Consider the following 26,678-nt stretch of genomic DNA (forward strand, 5'->3'; position numbering starts at 1 on the left):
TTCAAGGATCTATTCGACCTCTACAGGCTCCAAGTGGTGGACACAAGCCTTCTTAAGTGCTACTCCTTGTAAGTATTGTCGCCCAACTCAATCTGGTAATAACAATCGGTTTAACTCGCTTACAAGATCGTTTATCTTGTGTGTAGGTTAAGTTGGCACTGGTGTCAGAAGAATTCACCGGAAGTTGCCTTCCTTGATCCACAAGTGGTCACTGTCACAAATCTCCAGAATGACCGTCAAGGAATGGTCAACTACATCTACGACACCTTGTGGTCCCGCCGAGACAAGGAGTACATTATGTGCGCCTATAATCAATAGTAAGTGTGTTATCTAAATATACACAACAGCATGACACATTCCTTCAGTACTTAATTAACTTTCACTATATTAATGCCGCAGTGCCCATTGAATCCTTCTGGTCATAACACCTAAGTGGAGTACATGTCACTACCTGAACTCCAGAATTGATAAGAACGCATATGATTGGACCCCAATTCAACTAGCGATAGATGAAGCGCGGGCCCAATATGTGCAAAGAGGAGGCCTCAGGAAGACAGGACATGACACCCTCATCCACAAAAAAGACTTCCTGGTGAAGCAACAAATAGGTGACCAGTGCCGATTCCATGTGTGCCACAACATGCGCCTTCTGTACACAGAAAAGGTGAAGACTTTGGCTGATTTTGAGGTCGGTGGTCTCAATTATGATAGAGTAACTACATTTTAGTACTTATATATGATCGATCAACTAATCTCGAATTCGCGAGGAGATAGCCAGCTTCATCTTCCGCGAAATAATTAACCCAAAGGAATGTTTAGGCTTAAAATAAAATGATGAACAATGTTGAACTTTTATGTTTAGGCAATGATGAACACTTATTATGTAACTGTGATGATGTAACTGTGATGCTTATATCTATGTATATATTTCATATGTTTATGTTAAGACTTGCTAAATAAATATTTGATCCAATTAACTCGGTTTTGCAGGTGAAATATGATAAATATTTGAATGATTGTGAAATATGTGAATGGATGTGAAATATGAATGTGTGGTTGTGTGAAATATATTGATGTCTATGTATGTGAATGCATATGTATATGAATGGGTGATGCTGGGGATCTGGGGATATTTGATATCTGTGTTTCTTTCTGTCATTTTTACAGCGGGCATGGCTAGCAAAGGCTTGAGGCTAGCCAAAAAAACAAAATTTTTTTTTTTTGTGGATTATAGTCATCTGTGATGGGCCATAACTAAATGCCCGATTGAGATGATGGTCATCTGTGACGGGCTCTAGTTTAGGCCCGATTGAGGCCAGCAGTCATCTGTGACAGGCTGTACTTTAGGCCCGATTAAGATGAATGTGATCTGTGACATGCTATAGTTTAGGCCCGACTGAGGTTAGTAGTCATCTGTGACGGGCTCTATTTGTGGCCCGATTGAGATAGGTCATCTATGACGGGCTATAGTTTAACTGGTAGACTAGGTCAAAGCTATCGGTGACGGGCTTCAATTAGAGCCCGATTGAGATAGGTTCATCAATGACGGCCATTTGCCCGATTGAGATTACTTTTCACATCAGTGACTTCTAGCCTGTGACGAGCGTCGTGCCCGATTGAGATGGGGCTTACCGCTCGATTGAGATGAGGGTATCCGTTCTAGTGAGAAGACAAACAAAGAGAGAAGTTGCATTGGACTTCTCAAAGAACAAATAACAATAGGTTTGAGCTGATGTGATCCTTTCCTTGTGGAATGTATGTGTTGAGGAGTGATCCTCTCTAGCAGGAGGCTGTGAGGCCCCCCTTCATGAGTTCGGCCAAGGGACCGGAAGCGATGCTTAGGAACGAAATCTCACCCAAGCGAGTCAGATCTGCAGTGATTTGGTTTGCGAGGTGGATGGTGAAGAAATCAAGGGAAAGGGGTTATCCAGGTTCGGGCCACTATAGAGCGTAACACCCTACTCCTGTGTGTGCGTTGATCTTTGAACAGTTACAGAGAACTAGGATCCCAGGTGAACAAACTAGGGTTTTGCTAGCCTATGCCTCAAATCTGATCTATCAAGAGTCGTCCCCTTGCTCGTAGGGAAAGGTCCTCCTTTTATAGTTGAAGGGGATACCACATGCACCGCCCCTACGCCCTCCTCTAGGAGAGGGGCCCACACATGCCTGGATTGAAAAGTGGTCCACGGCTTGGGCCGGAAGCGATCCGTGTGGCCGCCCTTGGGTGGTCCCCACCGAAGTCCTCCACCTGACACGGGGAACATCCCTTGTCATTCCCTAATAACTTCTTGGTGACTTCGTGGGCTCACGTACGTGGGGAGTATTGACCCGCATGTCTATTCTCTGCAAATGATGGGACGGGGCATACTAGCCCCCACGCCGTCTGACACAAAATGAGGCGTGGGTACGCTGCCTCCTGTCCCATCCATCCATCACCGGGTCACAGACCGGTCAAGAGCAGGTCACCTGGCGCACGTCTATCGACGGACGGCGCGCGACCTGCCACGTCGCATTAAATGCGATGGGGGCGGTTGGGGCGCTGCCCATAAATGCCTCTGGCGGACAGCGCCCCCGCCCGTTCTAGCCCCCACGTGGCTGCCACGTGGCGGCTGAGCTAGGGCCTCGGGGATGACTCAGCCCCTCGGGCCTGAGGGGTATGACGAGGCACCCCGAACCCCCCGGGGACACGCGGCCGCTTTTTGGCCACTTATCGGCCAAGTGTCCGATCCCCCGAGGGGGGGTCTGGGCCACCTGGGCACGTAGCACAGGGAAAGGCTTCTTTCCCCTTAGCCCAGGTACCCCAGGCCCATAACACCGATAGTATGAAAAAAAATTAAAATTATATTGTTCATTTCTTTTTCTCAAAAACATATCAATATTGATTTTTTTTTCACAATAATATGCAGACGTCACAAGAACGGCATGCAAACTACCGTTTATTTGATAAATTGGCCCTTTTCAAAAATTTATAAATTTCAAAACTAGACCGTACAAAAAAAACTTCAACCAAAAATAGGTCGTCGGCTCAGCGCCATGGTCGCTGGTGTGGAGGTTGAACATACCTCCGCCAGCTACATTGGGACTGAGCCCCTATCCACGTGGAGTCGAGGACGCTCCCCTCACTGACATGGCAGGTACTCAACGCCATTTTGTTTGGCGCTGAACCCCAAAGCTCAGCGCCAGCCGTAATAGCACTGAGCTTTAGGACTTAGCCGCTGGCGCCCGGGCTGTCCAACACCACTCCTATGTTGGGTGGTCCGCCGGCGCTAACCTGGCTAATCTCGGCACCAATTGAAATGTCGTTGAACCCCATGATCTCAATGCCATTATGTTTGGCGCTGATGTTTGAGACTTAGCCGTCAGTTGCTCAACATCGTCCAACACTGCTCCTGTGTTGGACCTGGCCAGGTCTCAATGCTAGTAGCATTGGCACTGAGGTCATACATCTCAGCTCCATTTTCCCTGGCACTGAGGTATGGCCCCAGGTAGAGAGCTCACAACCAGCTCTCTGCCCAGTTTTCATCCGCAATTCATCAATTCAAAGTAATCATCAATCCATATATATACATCCTTCATTCAAGTACATATATACATCCATCCATCCATCAATTCAACCACACACATAACCATACTCCCTCCGTCCCAAAAAAAGACAAACCCTGGTTTCCGTGTCCAACGTTTGACCGTCCGTCTTATTTGAAAAAATTATGAAAAAAATTAAAAAGACAAATCACACATAAAATATTAATCATGTTTTATCATCTAACAACAATGAAAATACAAATTATAAAAAAATTTCATATAAGACGGACAGTCAAAGTTGGACACGTAAACCCAGGGTTTGCCTTTTTTTAGGACGAAGGGAGTAAACATCCATCCAAAATCCATACACATCCATCACATCCACATGCATACACATCCACATCCATCCACAATCAGATCCATCACAACCCATTCATAGACATAAGCAAAATATAGGTTCACAAGTCACAACCATACAAGTTCAAGTTTTGGGTACACAAGTCACAACCATACAAGTCACCTAGGAGCATGAGGCTGGTAGGAGTGTACCTCCACACATAAGTAGATGCTCTCTTGCGCTGTGGTCGAGATGCCCCTCCCCCCTGCGACGACTGTGGTGTGTCCTATAGCTAGGAGGGCCCGAGCTCCACTTGCTCCTCGTCTTCCCTCCCCCTCCTCTTCCTCCTCTTCCTCATCATCTCCCTCCTCCTCTCCCTCTTATTCCTTCTCTTGACCCTCTTGTTCCTCGGCCCGTCGAGCTGGTTCGATGGCATTGTCAGCCCTACATCCCAGCCGTGCCACCAACTTCCTGCATCGCTGACGTAGATTCTACGACCAAGAGAAGGATGTAGGCGTTAGTTCCAAATATGTGCAGGGTGCGTGAATTTTAGAAATCTACATGTAGAGCATTGCGAAGAACGCTGCTCTCTTCTTGCGAGCCAGGGGCCGTGCCCAGCGCCACGCTCGCATCGTTCACTATCCGACCAACTCCCGTGCATGTAGAAGAAGTTATAACCACGAAGTACGGAAAGTGCAAATAAGTAAATACAAAGGATACTCACCAATCTGTCTTGAACAGGTCCCGTCTAGACCGTGGTTACTCATTCTGCCTCTCCACTTGCTCCTGGTCATCCGCTATGTCAACTAGCGTCCAAGCCGGACGCAGGCTGAGGTTAACCGTCTCAGTGCCATGGCGGTTGACTAACCTCAGTGCCAGCGGCCCTGGCGTTGAGCCCGCGACTTATTTTTGGATGAAATTTTTGGCGCGGTTTAGTTTCGAAATAAGTTTTTCAAAAGAAACAGTTTGCAAAAGAACGGTGCGAACTAGACATTATCAACAGATCATGTGCGGACACCGCGAATTTGCAATGAGTTCATGGACAAGAAGCAAAGTAATTTTATGAGGCCACGGGATCGCATTCTTCCTATCCAAATTAGACCATGTGGCCACAAACTTGCACCATGCCTGAAGCGAACTCGTCCGAACCGTGTCAACTTGGTGTTCCTTCTGCTAGAACTAGTCCGGATGATGCTACACGATGTCGTGAATATCGAAATTGTAAACAAAGAAAGATAAATTTAATTACATTAACTACACCAGTTAATTAAATATGTTGCCTTTAAATTATATTAATTACACAGGTTAATTACGCGGCATCACACTGTCATGCAATTGCGAGTTCGCTTTTCCAATACGAGAACTTCTTAGAGCCATTGTCTAGGAGGTCTTCTGGTCCTCACCATTACCATATTCTCTCAGTTTGATCGTCGGAGTTGCTTGGTGGTCATCATCAGGTTGGAGCGAGGGACGAGTGGATCTCCTTCTCTCTCACCCTGTCCTTCAACTCAACCATTCTACGTGAGGACAACCGGAAGCTCGTCGATTATCTTCTGTGTGGAGTTGGTCTTTGGCAGGGTGTTTGCAACCCCTTTGTAGGTATAGTGACATTTGGTCACACTTAGCTGTGGTCGGTTCGGTGCTAGCACCTTCTCCTGGGTTAAGCAAGGAGCTACAAACTTATGGTTGTGGTGGTGTTTTTTCTTTTCCTAGTTAGAATCCCCAGGGTTGTAATTTTGTATTTTTCCTGCTATATCAATACGAAACTTGTTTAAAAAAAACGAGAACTCGTCCGCGTCTCACTTTCACAAGCCGCCACGGTGAAGTACCTCACGAGTTTGCCGCGCGTCCAGATGCGATGTCATTTACGAACTGGCCCTTCTGTCTCTGTGCTGTGACGGCGATATATTTGTGCACAAAAAATTGAATCTAATACCTTCATGCAAATTTAGGCCCCTTTGATTCAAAGGAAATTCATAGAAATTTTAGTGTATTTCATTCCTATAAAAATTTTTCCTATATAGCCATTTGAATCAAAAGAATGCCTAATGCCATACTAGTTTTGTAGGAAACCTAACATGAGGTTCTATTCAACCTCATGGAAATTTTCATTTGAGTATTTATATCTCTTCTAATTCCTGCGTTTTTCCTGCGGTCTAATCAAACGGTCATTCATGTGTTTTTCCTGTGTTTTGCAATCCTCTGTTTTACACTTACATTCATCTCAAAATCCTGCGTTTTTTCTATTCCTACATTTTCTCAATCCTGCGATTCAAAGGAGCCCTTAGAAAAAGAAAAACATATATTTTTCCCTGGAATGTATATATAGGAATGGATTCCTTTCGAATTTGTATGCTACAATCCTTTGTTCCAAAGAACATGTGTTGGAATGATTCCTATGAATTGGTATCCTCTAAGGGCCCCTTTAAATCACAGCAATAAAAAAATAGAGGAATAGAAAAATATAGGATTCTAACATGAATACAAGTGTGAAATATAGGATTACAAAACACAGAAAAAATATAGAAATAACCGTTTGATTGAGCCATAGGAAAAAAATAGGAATTTGAGGAGAGATAAAGACTCAAAGAATTCTTAACATGAGGTAGATTTCCTCCAAAATTTGCATGGGAAAAGGCATTCCATAGGAATTTTATAGGATTGTACATGATTCATTCCTTTGATTCAAAGAGCTGTATAGGAAAAAAAATCCTATAGAAATGAAATCCTTTAAAATTCCTATGAATTTCCTTTGAATCAAAGGGGGCCTAAAGGAGCCGAAGCGATCCTACTAGCACTGTAGTACTGTATGATATCAAGTAGAAGGATATGATTTCTCTCAGCACTGTAGCAAAAATACTGTAGCGTATCTAATTTGAAGCGTTCACGAAAAAAGAATGGAGTTGTTACTTTGCAGTCAGAATAACTGGATTTTCAACTCATTGAATAACCCCTAGTAGTTGCTTGCGCATGAGCCCAATAGTATAGCGAGTGGAAACTACTGTTACTAGGAATCTATAGTGAGAATCATTCATCAGCGCTACTTGTCCACCGGTACAGTGATTAACCATACTGGAAAATCTGGCGAAAGTAACATCGTCAGTACCATAGTGATTGCACGCTTCCTGGATTTACAGCCTAAAGATTTAAATTTGAGTAAATTATGTTCGTGGCGCCTGAACTTAATTGTGTGCTAGTTGCGAATTTGTTTGCTCTAACATCGCAACTTGTATAGTCCGTGCAAACTTAGGTCAAAGCGGTTGTAACACATATAGCTCATTGTGCAACATTTTTTTGTTCAAATATAAAGAATGCAAGAAAAAAAGTCTAAATTACGCCCCTAAATTATTGGGACAATATAATTACCCCATAAATACGAAAACCAAACATCTTTCACTATCAGTTATTAATACTGGATGAAAAACCACGAGCAACTTTGCATGCGGTTTTGGTCCTACGTGATAGTATAGCCAGCACATTTTTATAGAAAAGAATCAATGGGACCCACCTATCAAATTCTCTCTACTCACTTTCTCCTCTCTCTCTCACCTCCCCCCTCCCCCTGTCTCAATATATCCTTGATTGCCCCTGTGCCTGCACGAGCTTATACGGAGGGCAGCCGTGCACCGGCGGAGGCAAAAGAAGGAGGCGCACGCCAGCGGAGGCCAAGGAGGAACCGCCCCCTCTCCCACCTCTATCTCTCACCGCCCCCATCCGCCTCTGCCACTCGAGCTCCTCTACCCCACCGCTGTGCAGTGCCGCCTCCGCCTTTCACTGGCCCCAATAGCCTCCATTGCTTAACGCCATCTTGTCGCTACCTCGCTACCCACTGCAGCCACCGAATCGGCGCGCTAGGGGAGGGAGAAGAGAGAGGTGAGAAGGAGAGAATATGATAGGTGGGTCCTATCATTTTTTTTATTACAAAAATGTTGGCTGGACTACTATGTAGGATCAAAACCATTTCGAATTGAATTAGTTTTTTTTCATCTGGTATTATAAGTTGAGAGTGAAATATATCTTATTTTTGCGTCTAGGAAGATAATTCGTACTCACCCAATAAAACAGAGGGCAATTCAAACTTTTTCTCCAAAAATGTAAATCTAGTACGTTTGATTGGTGGATGGGTGTATAAGGGAGATACTAGTTTCCACACTAAAACCAAAAGGCTAGCATTGCGTTGGATGAAATGGAAATATCTTCATCACTGTCCAAAATAATGACCATTTGTGCGAATAGAAAATGAGAAGATAAGACAATATTTATTGTTTGCACTAGTTATGGCATGATCAGTACATTCTTAGTATGGTCTTTTAGAAAATAGCAAATTATTTAAAGACCGTTTCCTTATAATAGTTAAGATAACAAAGAATCTAACTTATTAACTCAAAGAGTAATATTTTTCACTACTATTCTTATTTCTTAATTTTCACCCTCATACAACTATATTTATGTTGTATAGACGCTAAGGCTAAGTTCAGCACTCCATGTTCCCAACCTACATCTCTCGTTTTCCACGCGCACGTTTTTTCAACTACTAGACGGTGTGTTTTTCAAAAAAAAACTTCTATACGAAAGTTGCTATTAAAAATCATACTGATCTATTTTTTAAAAAAAACAAATACTTAATTAATCACGTGATAAAAGGCCGCTCTGTTTTGCATGCAGGAGGGATGAGTTCCCATGCTACACTGTCAAACACACCCTAAGAGTCGATATTGATTTTTTAACCATAGCTGTGATATTTTATTTTTTCTCTCTCTTTTATGTCAGCAAATATTTATAATTAAACAGTTTAAGAGTTCTTTATTAATAACCATTGTACAGTATGCATGGAGAAAGTTTGTGTGAAATTCTCACGTCCTCCTTTGCAGTAAAATCTCATCGTTAAAATAGGACGTAGAGACGGATCAAGGGCTTGTTTGGGAGAGCTTCTGATTGCTACAGTTTCTTTCAGAATCAGAGGTTCCCCCAAACACTCTAGCTTAATAAACCACGGAGTAAAAACCAAAAGCTGAGAAATCCAACTTTTTCAGATTCTTATAAGGGCATGTTTAGTTCGCGAAAAGAAAAATTTTGGATGTCACATCGGATGTTTGACCGGATGTCGGGAGGTTTTTTTTTTACACGAATGAAAAAACTAATTTCATAACTTGCCTAGAAACCGCGAGACGAATCTTTTGAGCCTAATTAATCCGTCATTAGCACATGTGGGTTACGGTAGCACTTATGGCTAATCATGGACTAATTAGATTCAAAAGATTCGTCTCGCGATTTCCCTTATAACTGTGCAATTAGTTTTTTTTATTTATCTATATTTAATGCTTCATGCATGTGCTCAAAGATTCGATGTGATGTTTTTAGGAAAAATTTTAGGGAACTAAACGGGGGCTAAACCAGTTACCAACCAGTTGCTTCTTATAATTTAGAATCCAGAAAATAAACTAAAAGCCAAAAGCTGAGGGCTCGTTCGGTTCACAGGATTTTCGAAACGTAGGAATAAGAAAAACGTAGGAATAATACTGGAATACATGTGCAAACCTATGGATTGAAAAACACAGGAATTTTTCCTATGTTATTGAGCAAGCCAACCAAAGGAATGCAAACATCAGTGACAGCCCTGTTCTTTTCTCTAACTAAAGTTGGATAAACTTTTGGATATTCGTGACACGCTTTTCAAACTACTAAAACGGTACATTTCATGTGAAAACTTTCTATATGAAAGTTGTTCTAAAATATAAGATTAATCCATTTTTCAAGTTTGTAAAAATTAAAACTCAATTAATCACACGTTATTATCACCTCGTTTTGCGTGAAACACTTAATCTTTATCTTCATCTTCATCTTTAGGATTATTTTTTCCTATGCTTTTCCTTCAAAAATAAATGAATAGAAAACTTTCCTATAGTTTTTCTATGGTGCATTTCTATGAAACGAATGGTAGTTTAGAACCTATCCCTATTCCTATGTTTTTTCTTTTGCAATTTCTTTGAAACGAATAAGCCCCGAGAAATCCAACATTTTCAAATTCTTGTAAACTGGTTTTCCAAACATGCCCCATATCTTCCTTCCCCCTCCTCCCTCTTCTGTGCTACTACAGCTGCTAATCTGCCGCTGCTACCACCAACCCTGCCTGGATACCCACATGGCCATGAGACATCATTGCCCCCGCCAAAGCACCTGACTAGCTAGCGTGCAAGCTGCAACGCGACCCCTCCTCAACCTCAACAGCGTGACGGAAGCAAACCGATCAAACACAGCACACAACTCAAACGTGAACACACTCACTGGCACTGCGCCGCGCATATGGTCGGTGGTCGCTGACGACGGAGAGTCAGACCGGGTCACACCGTGGGCCGTGCACATGAAAACCCCCGGCTGTCCAGCGAAAATTGGGCAGGTAAACGGAGAGGCCGGCCCCGGCGGGACGGCGTGACGCGCCCCCATCGGTCCATCCGCCTGTCCATCGCCACCCGTCCCATCCATCACTCGCCGTCGCGTCGCAGCACGGCGCTCTCGACTCTTTCCGGCCACACGGAAGACGTGCGCATTTAATGCCTTGTCGAGGGAGCCGCAACTCCCACCAGCAAAGCAGCAGTCAGCCCTGCAGTGCACAGCAGCGATCGAACACACCTACTACAGCAACATCGATCAAGAAGCAAAGCCGGCAGGTGGTACAAGGCAGAAGAACAAACAGAAAAAATGGGAGTTGTATCTGAAGAAAAAGGGATCATGGAAGGCTGTCGCATCTGTGAAAAGTTTGTGCTTTGCACTGGAGTGGTTGGTGGATGAACTGAGACGGTCAATACGACAACTGATTCTTCTTCCGTTGGAAGTAGCCTTTTTCTGAATCTTATAGATCTTTGCATTCTTTTTTCATTGATTTCTCATCATCATCGATCATAAATAAAGTGGTGAGGCATGATAGGGCTTTGTATGCCAAGAATCTCGATCCCCTCTTACCGCTAGGAGGAGGAATGGATTGGGAGATTCTTCCAATACAAAGCCCTATCTAGCTGGCTGCCTACTAATTACAGAGAAGTTGAGAAAACAAAAGAAGAGAAGTTGAGAGGATTAAGCAGGCAAGAAAGACAAAAGGGTTGATCGATCCATGCAGGAGCAGCGTGGCGAGCCCATGTGCCAGAGCATGGTGGTCAATGCGTCAGGGGGTCACCGGTTGTGGAGCGGATCCGGGCAGCTCGGGATCCGGCGCTTGCTCTCCTCGTCCGCCGCCGGCGACAGCGCGGGCACCGGCCTCGTCCCCACCACCGGCATTGCAGCATCCACCACCCGGGCAGCGTTGCCATGGCTTCGGCGATGGCCGTGGCCCCGGCTACTCCTCGCACTGCCTGGCGCCGGCCCGTGCGGCGGGATGACGCGGATGGCCTCCGCGCCTCGGCAGCCGAAGCCGATCGTCGTCGTCGTTGCCGCGGCCAGCAGCAGCAGCAGCAGAACCAGGAACGCCCGCGCCAAGGCACCCACTCCCCAGCCCCGGCGCGCGGGCCTCATCAACGGACGGACGACGCGTGCGAGCCGCCGGACGCGCACGTACACGCACACACACCGCCGGTACCCCGCGCGTACCTGTGGCGGGAGGGAGCCGGCGCGGCGCGCGTACGTGCGTGCGTGCGTGCGGTGGAAATGAAGCGAGCTAGTGGTGGCGGCGTGGCGTGCGGCTAGTCCGTGACCGCGCGCGAGAGGAGGGTGAGGTGAAGTGGGGTTGAGGAGGCAGGAGCAGGAAGGAGGAGAGGAGGCAGGTGGTGGGAGAAGCAGCGTGGGGCGGGGGGGTACGGGCCGCGGCGAAGGCGGAGGCGTGTCGCTGGCTTCGCTGCCTGCCTGGCTGTGGCCTGTAGCTGTGGCTGGGGGTGCATGCGACGGGAGCCCCGGACGGCTGCAAGGGGTATTTTTTTAACATCCGCGAGGACGGAGCAAGCCGCGGGCGCCGTGGCGGTGGCACTAGTCTGGAGTATAGCGACTAGTAGTGGTAGGATGCTTGTCTGAGCGCGTGTGACTGTGAGGCGAACTTCATGGGTGGCGCCGTGGCGGTCAAGCGGGACTCGCCGGTGGTCCAATGGAACCATCGCCCTGGACGGCAGACTCTGGTCAGTGCGACTATCTGAGCACACACTCATCTGGACCACCACACGGGACGTAGGAGTATATGATACTACATGGCCTACGCATGGATTTCTCTTAATTATATTCCGGATGAAAAACAACTGCCTTGTAAAATTCAACGTATCATATAGTTCCACGTTAAAATTAGAAGTTTGAAAAAACTAGAACGATGTAGTGGAAAAATTGAAAATTTGTGTGTAGGAAAGTTCGATGTGACGGAAAAGTTGAAAGTTGAAGGAAAAAGTTAGAATTTAAACAGGGCCTAAGAAGACTTCATTGGTCCAACAAACCTTCTAAAATATCATCGGTCCGTTTTGCACCTTCCATTCAGGGTTTATAAAATCGACGGTAACTATGCATGTTTCGTGGTAATTGAGTTTACCACTAGGTAAGATAAAAGGTAAAATCATGGTAACTATAAAATTAAATAAATTTTATACGAAATCTTACGGTTTGTCACAGTTACTGTTGTACCTGTGTTTATTGTCAAGGCGCGGTAACCCCACCACCGACAGTAAGGGAAACCCAACTTTCGGTAAGAGAAACCCAACTTTCATCTCACCTAACCCATATTCATATAGCGAATATTTCAAATTCAGTTCGAATTCCTTCTTGTTAATTCCCCGCTGAAAAGTCGTCGTCCGCGTCCAACCCCAAGCTCGTGCTCTCCCGAAGTACGTCGAGACGGGAGAGCGCCACGACAAGGCGGTCTCCTGACTTTCTCTCCTCACACCACCGATACCACGATCACGCACCACGGTTGACAACGCCCAATACGCCAGCCTTGGCGTTCCCGCGGTCGCCACCCCACCCAGAACAATACTCCTGCTTGTTGTTGGATCAAAAAGCAAGGGGAGATCCATCCGGATCCGGCCGCCGCGCGTGGGGATGGCAAAAAGGCCACCCGTTATAATACTCCTAGTAGTACGCGGCTGAGGCGCGGTTCGCGCGAGCGGTTCTTGGCCGCTTCCGTTCGTCGCCATCGATCGGTGGCAGCCGTTTTGGCCCGGCAGCGTGGCTTGGCGTCAGCCCCGGCCAAAGGCCAACCGCGGAAGATGGGGAGGGTTTGGCTGCCTCGCTCATGTCCTCACTGACTTTAATGACGCTGGCTCCTCGAATTGTTTGGGTGCTCGCGTTTGCCCAACTACCTCAAAGAGGCTGCACTGCATTCTTTCATCGTCGGAGCGAAATGTTCAAACTTGAAACTTTGCAAGTTGCATTCCTAGCTGTTCGCTGAGTTTTAAGAAGTTCAAACTTCAAACCAGACGCTAGCAATTGCAGATTGCAATCCCAGCTGCTCGCTGAAGATGAAGAGAAATGATGTTGGCACTGTAAAATGCGATTGTTGCATCGATAGACAGCTGCCCCAATTAGCGTACGTGCATTAACTTGTGAAAAGCAATTTGTGTTCCAAGATTTTATATTCACTTATTTTTTTTTGGTAAATGGAACGTTGTTTGCCTCCGTGTAGGTACGTCTAGAATAAAATTATAGCGGGGCTAAATAAAGTGGCCAATAAAAACTAAAATATGTCTCATATAAATTAGCTATATTTTTAATACAAAGTATAAATATATGGATTATAATTTTATGGGGGTATTATGGGGGGCTCTAATGGTATGGTAGGAGGTCTAAAGACCCCTCCCCCAAGCCCTCACGCTGTCTCCGTCACTGCGTCTAGATCTCAACAAGCACCACACAGGAAAAACGACCACATTAGTTCACTCTGAGAGTAATAATAATAGAGTCAACTATGAACTTATAACTTATATTAGAGCAAGTTTAGTAATAGAGTCAATTATAAGCTTATAACTAATATTAGAGTTAACATGTATAGTAGATAAGTTATAAGATTATCTCTATTTTTCTTATTATCTTTATCTCTCACCTATGCATTTAATGTTTTGATTTTAAAGTATGTGAATAGTTAGCTATTAGACATGAGAGCCAACCTTTTTATTTTCTTAAATTTTCTTTCCTTCGTATAAGGTTATATTTCAGTTTATAGCCATTAAACTTGCTCTCAGTAGTTGGTTGTGGCGGCAAAGGTCCAAGGGAGAGCTGCGTAGGACAGGAATGAAAGAAAAGGGGTTCGATACTTCAGATAGCAGGTGAAGTGAGAGTAGTAAAAGGTTGGTTTCCCAAAGCAGGCGATGGGTCAGAAGGACGGAAGCGATGACTCCGAGAATGACGCTGCGCGAGCCTGCAAAGGGAGATTTGTCATCTAGCATTTGGAATGGTATCGCTGATTGCTCGAGTATCTTTCTTCCACCCTTTCTTTACTCCCCTAGCCGGGGCACCGTAGCGTTCTGTTTTGCTATCCAAGTCACGGCAACGTGCTGTTGAACACCACGTCAAGCAAACCAAAATTAACGTGCGTACCGTCGAATAAAGAAAAGGGCGAGAATCTAAACCTCGCTACTGTGTTTTTTTAGCTGTCACAATTAACTACTGTCTCCATCCTAAAATATACTATTTCAAGCATAGTACCTAGTCTCAAAATGAAGCTATTTCTTCACCTACCTTCTTCTTTTAATCAATCACAACAATTCTTCTTCACCTATCTTCTCTTTTCAACCAATAATATACTTCCTCCAATCATTCTCACCTACTTTTTTAAAATCCGTCTCAACCTAAAAAATGTCTATATTTTGGGACGGAGAAAGTAGGAAGGTAGGCCAAAATATTTGTTAAAGTGTGGCATGGCACACATTGTATGGCTAAGAATTTGTTAGCGGTTACCAGGATTCTCTCGCCCCCGCGTCGCCCACGCGCGGGCGACACAGGGGAAACCCTAGCGTCGCCGCCACCACTCTCTCCTTCTCTCCCTCCCCTCGCCACCGTCGGAGCGCGCCGCCGGAGAACCGTGCGGCCAGCCGGGATGGCGGCGGCGAGGCCAACCCCCGACGGCGCCCCGTCTCCGCGCGTGGATGGCGGGCTGACGCGCGGAGGAAAGGTTGACGCGGCGTGGAGACGGTGGAGACGGCAGATCCGGCGCCGCCGCGGCTGGATCCGGCCTCCCCGCGGTTGGATCCGGTGCCTCCACGACGGATCTGGCCGGAGCAAGCCCTCGGGCGACGACGATGGGAGCCGAAGGCGGCGGTGGCGGCTGGCGGCTGGCGGCCGCCGGTGAAGGAGGCCGGCACGTGTGGAGGACGCAGTGGCGGTGGCGAGGCCACGGTGGCGGAGGCTGCGGAGGATGGCGCGCGGGGAGGCACGGTTGGAGACCGGCACTCGTGGAGGCCGTGGACGGTGATGCGGTCGGGAGCTGCGGAGGCCGGCGCGCGTGGGAGGCCACGGTGGCGGCCACAGCGGAGGCTTGGCCGATGATGGCGCAGGGTGACGTGGCACAGCCGGCGACAGGAGACGGCTGCACGGCGCGACGGAGCGGCCGGGGGCGGTGGTGAAGCCCGTCGGCGGTGGTAACGGTGAGGCGATGGTTGCGGTGAGGAGGACGGAGGCGACGACGATGCGACCAAGCACCCGTTGGAACACGGGTGGTCTAGTCGAGGCAGCGACGACGGTCATGCTGTGCGGGGGGTTGTCAGGGTTATGGATACCATATACCTAATAGTAGTTGACTAAATCTTGGCAGGACCCACCACATACCATGTCTTATACGGAAACAACCTTTGGATATAGGAGGAGTTCCGCATAAGGAAGGATGAATAGTGTTCTACATGGAAACGACAAGGACTACTCGGATTGTATCCATATTGGTTTTCCAAGTTCTACTTGGATAAGGGGACACCTATGGGTATAAATACAAGGCCCCCTGGGAGGAGAGGGGACACGGAACAATAGATCAAGACACAAGATCAACATACAAGCCAACATACGCCAAGACAAGACGCCGGATATCGACTTCAGAGATAAGCATGGCTAGTCCCCTATGGTGTCTACAGATACTGTCAGGAGAGACAAAAGCACTGCCTTTGATCTCGCCGGATGCGGATTCGAAGAGGAAGGCTACCCTCTTGTCGACTACGAGTCAACACTTCAGAACGCCAAGTCGACAACAAATAGATAGGCTACCCCAAATATTGCACTGGTGTGATTATGATGAATAAGAGCAACGACCGGCTTCGGCCAACAGGAGTAGGGTCATTACCTGACAATTCAGGAGCCCGAACCTGTATAAAAATCCTCGTCCCCATCTCTTTTATTACAATCTCGCATATACCCTGGTACCAACGATCCCCATACTATGCAAATACCGGAATCGCGACATCAAACGTCGACAGGGGTGTTGAAGCCTGCGGCGAGCTTCCTTCCAGGCGTCTGCCCTCTTGCGGTGGCGGCTTGCCGCCGTAAGATGGCCACGCTAGACGGGCGAGTGCGGGGGAGAGGGGATCCATTCTTCTCTCTCACCCTCTCCCTCTCCAACCCAACCACGTGATGGACGTGAAGCACGGTGAAGGTGGAGACTCTTGTTTGATGGCTGGCCCGCGGCGAGGCGTCGGCGCAGTGGCTGCACGTCAAAGGGGATTAGATGGTGGTTCTACTAAACTGGCATGCACTGTTTAACGTGGAGAGTAGAACAACAGGCAAAGGCCTAGCCTTTGGGCTGGCAACGGCGACGCCTGTAGGCGTCGTTTTCCCCTTGGGGCGTTGTCGTGTTTTCTATTGTTTCCCAGTGGGTTCTTCATGTCAAAACCTTGTCTTGGTTATCTAGCACGGACGGCGGCGGTGCTTTTGGCGTCGTTTTCCTTCTTGGAAGCGTCGTTTAGAAGTCCTATTGCTTTGGGGTGTTGTGTGCATGTTTTGTTTAAGCAGTAGGATCAGTCGTAGACGCGTGGTGTGGTTGTATATTTTCATTTTCCTAACTATAGTCTCCCAGGACTATAGGCTTGTACTTTATTCCTTCTTTATTAATAGAAACGTCACACTATCTTGTGCGGGTTGTTTCAAAAAAAAAAGAATTTGTTAGCCACAATTGTGGTAAGTTATGGCAAAAAAAACCACTCAATGACAAGTGGGCCAGCTTACTGAAAAATTGTGGCATAACTCACTTGTGGCATGAACCAAACACTAAGCTTAATTGGTCAAACTTGATTGCCACAACATTGGCAAAGGTTGGCACTCAACCAAACATCCTCTTAATGTGCGTGAAATTTTATTATGAATGTCCATGTACTAATGATTTTTGATTTATTCTTGTGCTATATCCTAAGCTAAATTGAACTTATTTAATGTGCTTTGAATGCTGGTTATGATTTTCTTGTAATTACCCTTGCATGATATAATTAAATTGTAAACTAAACTTATATCTTATTCAATTTACTAGTGATCGTGCACGTGCAATGCACATAGAAGCCAATATCAATTAAATCGGACATATTCTCTTTAACTAATATAAACCAAACTCGCCATATTGCAAGATGAAATATTTTTATTATGCACAACCCATATTAATCGTGGTAATAAAAATACCATCTAAAGCTTATGGGACTATATGTCGGTTAATGTAAATATAAGTGATCAAAATAACTAAATACAAAATTCTGGATTCATCATGGGACACAAATTAATTTTTTCATCTTAATGTTCATGGTCTAAACAATTTATACATCAAATCCTCAATACTATTATTGTAATATATACAATAAGGATTGTGATCCACTGATGATTCCTTACAGAACAACGCACACTACAGATTACAAAGCAATTTCTCGCAAAGAAGAACTTTGCCATTAAAAACTGATTGAAAGAAACATAATAAACAGATAAGTGAAGAAACATAGTGCTTGCTTACACCAGATGAAAGTAAGATAAGTGTGAGAAGATACAACACGCAGACATGGCAATATTTCTGGGATAATACACCATAGCTTGTTGTCATTGCCACTTCTGATGCTCTTCACAGTAGTTGTCTTCCAAATCAAGCCATGCAGTAGTAATGAACATAAAAATCTAAAAATTGCAATGAACGATATTACATCGAATAAGCATTCTATCGAGCAAATCTTTTTGCAACACACACATGAGAACAAAGAGCACCATAAGAACGTGGGAAGGGAAAAGGGAGAGAGGCCGAGTGTTGAAACTGACCTGCTAAGTGATCATGGAGGCGACAACCATGTAGAACGCTGGCACACTCCTAAGTAGTTGGCAGGGCAGGCACCTCATTGGCGGATAGCACTGATGGAGAAAGCGTTTGTAGTTCCGGTTCGTAACCCCCTTTAGTCCCGGTTTTCAAACCGGGACTAAAGATCGAGCTGACCTTTTTTTTTGCATGGCCCTGTTGCTGCATGGTTTATATATATATATATATATATATATATATATATGACCAAAATATATATTTACATTAAAGAAAATGTGTACATGCATATAGAAAAATAGACATGTATTAATTACAATCCATTATGATGTCCTAGCTAGCTACGATTTCGACGTAGTAGTAGTCGTTATCTCAGAAGCTAAGGACCAATGAATTGTATTTCCGTCGTAGTAGAATTCACCCTTGGGATCAAGGATTTGTTCGTTGATGAATCCCATGAGTTGTTCTTTAACCGCCGCGATAAATTCCTTGTATGTGATCAGGTTATCCCTCATGCGAATAAACTATATAAATGTATGAAATTAATTAGTAATTAAACAACAAATCGATATGTACGCAATGAAATTTTGAATTTATTTGTATGTACATCGAGCTCTCTTGTGGTGATGATTTGGTCTGCAAAGCAGTGGCAATACTCGCACACGTAGTAGCCGCACAAGTTAGTTCCCTGCTTTTGCTTTGCACACTATAAATAAATGACAAACGGCAAGAGATCTAATTAATATACACTTGTATGTATTTGAATTGGAGATTGAATATAAATGTAGAGCATGTGTACTCACAGGAAAATTGAACTTCCGCCTAAGTCTTTCTCTCCATTTGCCGCGGACCAAATGACGGAACCGATACCAAGCCCTACATGGAGTTTAAAGTTATGATTCGTAGTAGCAATTAATTATAACAAGATTCTTAATTAACATAGGAACTTATGACAATACCTGTCTATAAGTTCGAAAACATTGTCAAACGTAGACTCTTTTTTATCCATTGAGTCATATACGTTGACGGTGCAGGCCTCCAGGTCGAAGAGTAAAAGGACCCAGTGGAATCTGCAATGTGCGTGGGATGCATTACATATAAAACACTTAGCATGTTCGTGCGGGAATGATATTTGGTATAGGAAGACAGTAAAAACTAACTCTGTGTTGTACGGCAATAGTATGAACGTCTTGTAATGCTGCGCCTTCAGGAGATGGACGAGATTGTCCTCTGTGGCTTGCGGATACTGGTCGAGCATTGTGACGTTTACTTTCCGAGGGTCAATGAATCCAGTATCGAAAACCCCCCGCCGTCGGGCCCTTTGAATCTCCATTCTACAGCGATAAAAGGAAGTATATATTATATATATTCTACTTATATACAAGGACCTAATTAATTAAAGGAAACATAATAAGAAATCTAACTGAACGATACTTACAAAATTCAGCAACTCATAATAGAGACGTCGAGGGCGTCCAGCCGGTATAGTTCATAGATACCCTTGAAATTGATCAAGAGAATGTCATCTCCTTGCAAGAAGTCCGTGTCCCTGATCCTCGCTCCGATCATCTCTCTACCGGTGGCGCTCATCTCCATGTATATTTGATGGAACTTGTACATTTGTGTGGGTAGGGACTGCAGCTGCTCAGGCTTGACAAGCGGTTTACCGAGTTCGTACATGTATTTCACTTCCGCCTTTTCGATTGGTGCGCCTCGTAGCAATTGATCCATAGTTAGCCCGGTGTCATTAATAAATTCTTGTATTCCAAAATCTTCACTGGTCACCAACGGCTCGATCTCTTGGTTTGATTGCTCTCCAAGCTGAGGGACTGGTTTGGACTTTCCAGAAGATGCTTTCTTAAGTGTTTGCTCATAGTCCGATAGCTTTATGGCCTCCTTGGTAGGTGCAGACATACCCCTGAAAAAGTTCCTGGCACTCGGGTCTATAGGAATCTTCTTTTCTAGACTTCGAGGCTTCAATTGTCTCCTGACTTATGATGCCACATAAGCGTCAAGATCCTCTTGCGTGCAATCGTACCCCGGGTCCTTGTTTTTTGTGGCGTCAACTTTCGCCTTCTTTGTTGCCCTTGTGGGGGCATGTGGTGGAGCTTGGGGGGCCCTTGACTTGGAAGGTACCGGACGAGAAGCTTGCGGAGGAGTTGGTGTAGGAGCCTGAGGAGGAGTTGGTGAAGGAGCCTGAGGAGGAGTCGGTGCAGGAACCTGGGGTGGAGACGGTGCTGGAGCATGAGGAGGAGACGGTGCAGGAGCCTGAGGAGGAGATGGCGGAGCCGGAGGAGATGGTGCACGAGACGCTGCTTGTCGCCCAGGAAGGATGATATACCGCTTGCGCCATAGTATAATGGCGTGGCTTGTGTCTCGTAGATGCGTCTCACCGTCTCCTCCAGGGTAATCCAACTCGAGTTCCTCGTACGCGCCTTCCACCAACTCAACTTCGACCTTGGAGTATCCTGCTGGAATCGGCCTGCAGTGGTAAGTACCTGAAGGGTTCGTCGGGATGGCCATGCCCGACGCCACCTTCACGTGGTGAGAGGTTATTTATTAGTAATCAACATATATAAGCAGCAACTTGCGGAATGGACAAATCTAAAATCTATAAACTACGAGCTTACCTTTATGGATAAGTTCTTGAAGGAAATATGCAGCTCACATGGTGTCCGCTGAGTGATGTCATCAACGGGGCAGGTGGTTTCGTCCTGGGTTTGCATGGCGTCCATGCTCTGTGATCCTACCTGCCCCGTGGAGGCGCAGCTGCTACGATTGCCTGAAGGGCTCACCATTGCAGGAGGAATGGTCGGCTGGGGATCATGGGACCGATGTGCGGCCATGCGTTCACCAACCTTCCTTGCCGCCTCCTCTTGCATGCTGAGCTCGTAGCTCGATACCCTGTACTCAAGATCTGCAATCTTCGCCTCGGTATCTCTCTTGCTCCTCATCCGACTCCTGTACGTGTGGATGTCCTCCTTGAATCCAATCTTCCAAGGAATCACCCCTTTCCCTCGTGTTCGTCCTGGATGCTCTGGAGTCTGCAGGGCGAGTGACAGCTCGTCCTTCTCTCTGTCGGGTCGGAACGTGCCCCCCGAAGAGGCTTCCACTGCGTCCGTTAGTCGACGCGTAGCCTCGCGTATCTGATCGCTGAAGACCAGGGAGCCATCAACTGGGTTGAGCGTTCCACCGTGAGCATAGTACCAGAACTTCGATCGATCCGGCCATTTAGCGGTGGCCAGTTCGATACCCCTCTCAAGCAAGCTTGCCTCCATCTCCTCCCACTTCGGCATAGCGACGCTATAGCCGCCTGACCCCAAGTGGTGATGGTACTTCTTCTTGGCGGCATTTTCTTTGTTTCTTTCTATCATCGCCTGCCCTTGTTGACCTGTCTTATATGCAACGAACTCGTCCCAGTGATCCCTTAGCTTTGGGAATGTGTCGAAGTTCGGTGTCTGCCCCTTCAGGATATATTTCTGGTACAGATCTCCCTTGAAGCTCTGAAACAGTTCTGCCATTTTCTTTAGAGTTCACCTTTTCACTTTGTCCTCTGTACCGCGGGAAGGGTGAATGTCTCGAGCATTGTGGTCCACAGCATCTCTTTCTCCGAATCTGGGACAAAGCTCTCATGATCTCCGCGTGCCCTTGTTCTGCGCCAGTACACCATACTGACAGGCACGTTATCCCGCACAACCCAACAGCTGTGTCGTACGTAGTTCCTGGCTGCTCCGCCGGGGCACTAGGTCGGCCGTCTTCGTCCACTTCCGTTATGATGTGCCAACCCTCTAGCTTCTTCGCGGCACCTCGTTGCCCGCGTGCCCTCTTCTGTTCAGCGGAGGGTTGACTTCCACTAGCCTCCTCCTCCTGGTTCCCCTCCACATCCCTCTCCACGTTCCCCTCCTGGTTCCCCTCTGCTTCCCTCTCCACGTTCCCTTCCTCGTTCAAGTACTAGTTTGGATCCTCATTCCCCTCTTCTTCGTTCCAGTACTGGCTACTTCCCTCCACGATTGTATTGTACAGTATCTGTTCCTCATCGCGATCAGCCATCTGTTCATACAAGAAATATTTGCTAAGTCTATAGGTCATTTTTTTTAACAATCTTATATGCTAACAATCATATATGCTAAGTCAAATATGCTAAGTCTAACTGTCGTATATTAGAACCCTACACAATCTTACATGCTAAGTCTTATTAAAAATATAATAATCTTATATTAAAACTCTAATAATCTTATATTAAAACTCAAATAATATTGTATTAAAACTCTAATAGTCAACTATGCTAAGTCTAAGTGTCGTATATTAGGACCCTAGACAATAATTATATACTAAGTCTAATTACAAATCTAATAATCTTATATTAAAACTCAAATAATCTTGTATTAGAACTCTAATAATCTTATATTAAAACTCAAATAGTCATAAATGCTAAGTCTAACTGTCGTATATTAGAACCCTACACAATCTTATATGCTAAGTTTTATTACAAATCTAATAATCTTATATTAAAACTCAAATAATATTGTATTAAAACTCTAATAGTCAACTATGCTAAGTCTAAATGTCGTATATTAGGACCCTAGACAATAATTATATACTAAGTCTAATTACAAATCTAATAATCTTATATTAAAACTCAAATAATCTTGTATTAGAACTCTAATAATCTTATATTAAAACTCAAATAGTCATATATGCTAAGTCTAACTGTCGTATATTAGAACCCTACACAATCTTATATGCTATGTCTTATTACAAATCTAATAATCTTATACTATGCTAAGTCTAAGTGTCGTATATTAGGACCCTAGGTAATCATATATGCTAAGTCGTCTAAGTGTCGTACATTTCAAACCTAGATAATCATATATGCTAAGTCTAAGTGTCGTATATTAAATCTAATAGTCTTAATTGCATTAAAAATGTAACAATCATATATTTACATCACTTGCCTGCGCGAATTCCTTCGAGGGTTAGCTACCACTCCAGCTTGAGGGACGACGACGACAACGTCTTTTCTGCAACATACAAAAAGATGTATTAGGATAAACGCAAAGTAACATATATTGTATTTCACGTTCGCGTTCTCGTTAAGTTCACGTTACGTTCACGATCGTTCACGTTCGCGTTCTCGTTAAGTTCACGTTTCGTCCACCTACGTTCGTTCGTTCACGTGCGTACACGTTAACGTACGTTAAGTTCATGTTCGCGTTCTTGTTAAGTTCACTTTTCGTTCACGCACATTCGTTCGTTTACGTACGTTCACATACAACGTTAAGTTCACGTTCGTTCATGTTCACGTTAGGTTCACGTTCGTTCACGTTCACGTTCTCGTTCACGTACGTTTCGTTTGTTCACGTTCTCATTCACGTTCGTTCGTTCGTTCACGTTCACGTACGTTTCGTTCGTTCACGATCGTTCGTTCGTTCACGTGGCGGCAGCGGAGCAGCGACGTGGCGGCGCAGCGGCAGAGTAGCGCGCGGCACGGCGGCGGCGTTGCGCGGCGGTGGCATGCCGCGGCGGCGTCGTGGCGTTCCGGCGTCGTGCCGCCGCAGCGGCGTGGCGCGGCCCGGCGTCGTGGCGCGGTGGGCGTAGCGCGGCCCGGCTTCGTCCGCACAGCCGGCGCGACGTCGTCGCCGGTGGCGGCCGCATCGAGGTCGGGGTCGGCATCGTCGGCGCGCGGAGTCGTGTTCGGCCGCGACGACGTCGGCGGCGGCGTCGGCAATGAGGCGGCCGGTGGCGGTTTGGGGAGAGAGAGAGAGAGAGATCGAGGTTGGAGAGAGAGAGAGGCGGCGGCGGCTCTCACCCCAGAGATGCGGCGGCGGCGAAGGTGGCGGAGGCGGCGGAGGCGGCGACAACGATGCCCGCGAGACAACGGCGAGATACGACGGCGGCGTCAGCGCGGGGATGCCCTAGGCAGTGGCGGCGAAGGAGAAGCCGAGAGAGATCAATCGGGGAAAAAACTTCTAAGTGTTGGTGGAGAAGACGAGGGCGCGCATCGGGAATATATATACCCCTAAATCTTTAGTCCCGGTTGATGAGAACAACCGGGAGTAAAGATCTTATCAACCGGGACTAAAGATAAGATCTTTACTTCCGGTTGTTCTCAACAACCGGGAGTAAATATATCTTTACTCCCGGTTGTTTTCATCAACCGGGACTAAAGATATTTTCCCTCTATTTTCAAATTCTTTTTAAACCCGGTTAGGGTTAAGAACCGGGACTACTGATAAACGCACTGAATATTGATTTCCATTACATATGTGTTTCTAAAATAGAAAATAATGCATTAAAATTATTTAAAGTCGAAAAATTAATGAAAATTACTTCGAAAAATTATTGTTGTCTGTAGTAAATTAAGTGGATAAAACGTAATAAGCAAATATATGATTTAAAATTAATAAAAATTATAATAATCATATATACTTAGCATATGAATGATATTAAATTGTTAAAAATTGTAATTAACATATGTATATACATACGACATGCATGATTTAAAATTAATAAAAATTCTAATAATCATATATAATTAGCATATGAATGATATTAAATTAATTGTTAAAAACTCTAATTAACATATGTAAATGCCACATGCATGATTTAAAACTTTTAAAAATCCTAATTATCGCATATAACTAGCATATGCATGATTTAAAATTGTTAAAAACTCTAAGTAACATATGTAAATGCCATATGCATGATTTAAAACTTTTAAAAAAATTCAATTATCGCATATAACTAGCATATGCATGATTTAAAATTGTTAAAAACTCTAAGTAACATGTGTAAATGCCACATGCATGATTTAAAACTTTTAAAAATTCTAATTATTGCATATAACTAGCATATACATGATTTAAAACTGTTAAAACCTCTAATAATTGTACGTAATTAACATATGCCATACAACAATTGATTTATATGGATAATCAATACATCCAAAATAGTTTACATCGTGTACACAATAATTACGGCAATAAATCGGCGGTGACGGTTGACCGCACGTACTTTCTCCTCACTATTGTTCCCTCCTTGTGATCGCTACGTGAGTAAGGGGTGTCTTCATTTGATAGGAGGATGCTAGGGTCAATCATCACCGTGGAAGGGGGTTGCCCATCCAACTGATCGTAATCCTCGTCAGTCTTGTCCTCAACTCCGACGATTTTTCTTTTGCCTGGGTGAACCACGTGACGCTTCGGCTCGTCAAGCCCTCTGCCCTTCTTTCCTTTGCTAGACATGTCCTTCACGTAAAAGACTTGCGTTACATCATTAGCAAGGACAAAAGGTTCATCCGAGTATCCAACCTTGTTAAGGTCAACCGTTGTCATCCCACTGTCATCAATCATTACGCCTCCACCAGTCAACCTAACCCATTGGCACCGGAACAGAGGGACCTTGAGAGGACCATAGTCAAGTTCCCATATGTCCTCGATGGCACCGTAATACGTGTCGGTTGTTCCATCGTGTCCCATGGCATCGATACGAATTGCGCTGTTTTGGTTCGTGCTCTTCATGTCTTGGGCTCTCGTGTAGAATGTGTACCCATTGATCTCATATCCCTGGAATGTCGCGATCGACCCAGATGGTCCCCTCGCCAGGAAGGCCGGTTGTTGGTTGATCGTCTCGTTACCCATGAGATGTTGTCGTAGCCACGTGGGGAAAGTATCAATGTGATGCTGTGTAATCCATGCATCAGACTTACCGATGTTTCTGGCACGAACTAGAGCCCAGTGCTCCTCGATGTAAGGAGCTACCAATGAAGATTGTTGCAGAACCGTGAAATGGGCTTTACGGAATAAATTGTTGTCTACCGTCATTATTGCTTTCCTTCCGAGAGTTCCCTTTCCCCGTAGTCTCCCTTCATGGCGTGATTCAGGTACCCCGATCGGGCGAAGGTTTTCAATAAATTCTACGCAAAATTCGATGACCTCCTCTGTTCCATACCCCTTGGCGATGCTTGCCTCTGGACGAGCACGGTTACGAACATACTTCTTCAGAACGCCCATGTACCTCTCGAAAGAAAACATCTTGTGTAGGTACACATGCCTGAGAATACTGATCTCTTTGACAAGGTGACAAAGCATATGCTTCATTATATTGAAAAATGAAGGTGGAAATATCAACTCAAAACTGACAAGACATTGCACCACATCATTCTGAAGGGCTTCTAATCTATCCGGATCGATGACCTTCTGCGAAATTGCGTTCATGAAAGCACATAGCTTTGTTATTGTTGCCCGGACATTGTCTGGAAGGATACCCCTTATTACAACTGGTAGCAGTTGTGTCATCAACACGTGACAGTCATGAGACTTTAGGTTTGTGAACTTCTTCTCCTTCGTGCTTATTATTCGCTTGATATTCGTGGAGTATCCAGACGGTACCTTTATGCTCTCCAAGCATTTAAACATACTTTCCTTCTCTGCCTTGCTAAGAGTGTAGCTGGTTGGACTCAAGTAATGGCTTCCTTTCTCCTTTGGTTCCGGGTGAAGGTCGCCGCGTTGTTCCATATGCTTCAGATCATTACATGCTTCCAATGTATCTTTCGACTTTCCATATACACCTAGGAAGCCAAGAAGGTTTACGCAAAGGTTCTTAGTGAGGTGCATCACGTCAATTGCGTGGCGGACGTCCAAGAATTCCCAATAGGGTAAC

General features: G+C 45.3%; 1 protein-coding gene and 1 pseudogene across 1 annotated transcript; one reads left to right on the forward strand and one right to left on the reverse strand.

Annotated features, from left to right (window-relative positions):
- Positions 1-10,732: 10,732 nt before the first annotated feature.
- Positions 10,733-11,722, reverse strand: LOC127758081 (uncharacterized). Its single transcript, XM_052283714.1, has one exon. The coding sequence runs from the start codon at positions 11,363-11,365 to the stop codon at positions 11,027-11,029; it is 339 nt and encodes a 112-aa protein (XP_052139674.1). The 5' UTR covers positions 11,366-11,722; the 3' UTR covers positions 10,733-11,026.
- A 2,968-nt stretch (positions 11,723-14,690) lies between these two features.
- LOC127774399 (uncharacterized) lies at positions 14,691-15,913 on the forward strand (annotated as a pseudogene).
- Positions 15,914-26,678: the final 10,765 nt, after the last annotated feature.

Source organism: Oryza glaberrima, chromosome 1, assembly GCF_000147395.1.
Source record: "Oryza glaberrima chromosome 1, OglaRS2, whole genome shotgun sequence".
Taxonomy (NCBI): domain Eukaryota; kingdom Viridiplantae; phylum Streptophyta; class Magnoliopsida; order Poales; family Poaceae; genus Oryza; species Oryza glaberrima.

Coding starts and splice junctions, on each gene's coding strand:
- LOC127758081 (XM_052283714.1), bottom strand. CDS start 11,365: ATGAGGCCCGCGCGCCGGGGCTGGGGAGTGGGTGCCTTGGCGCGGGCG.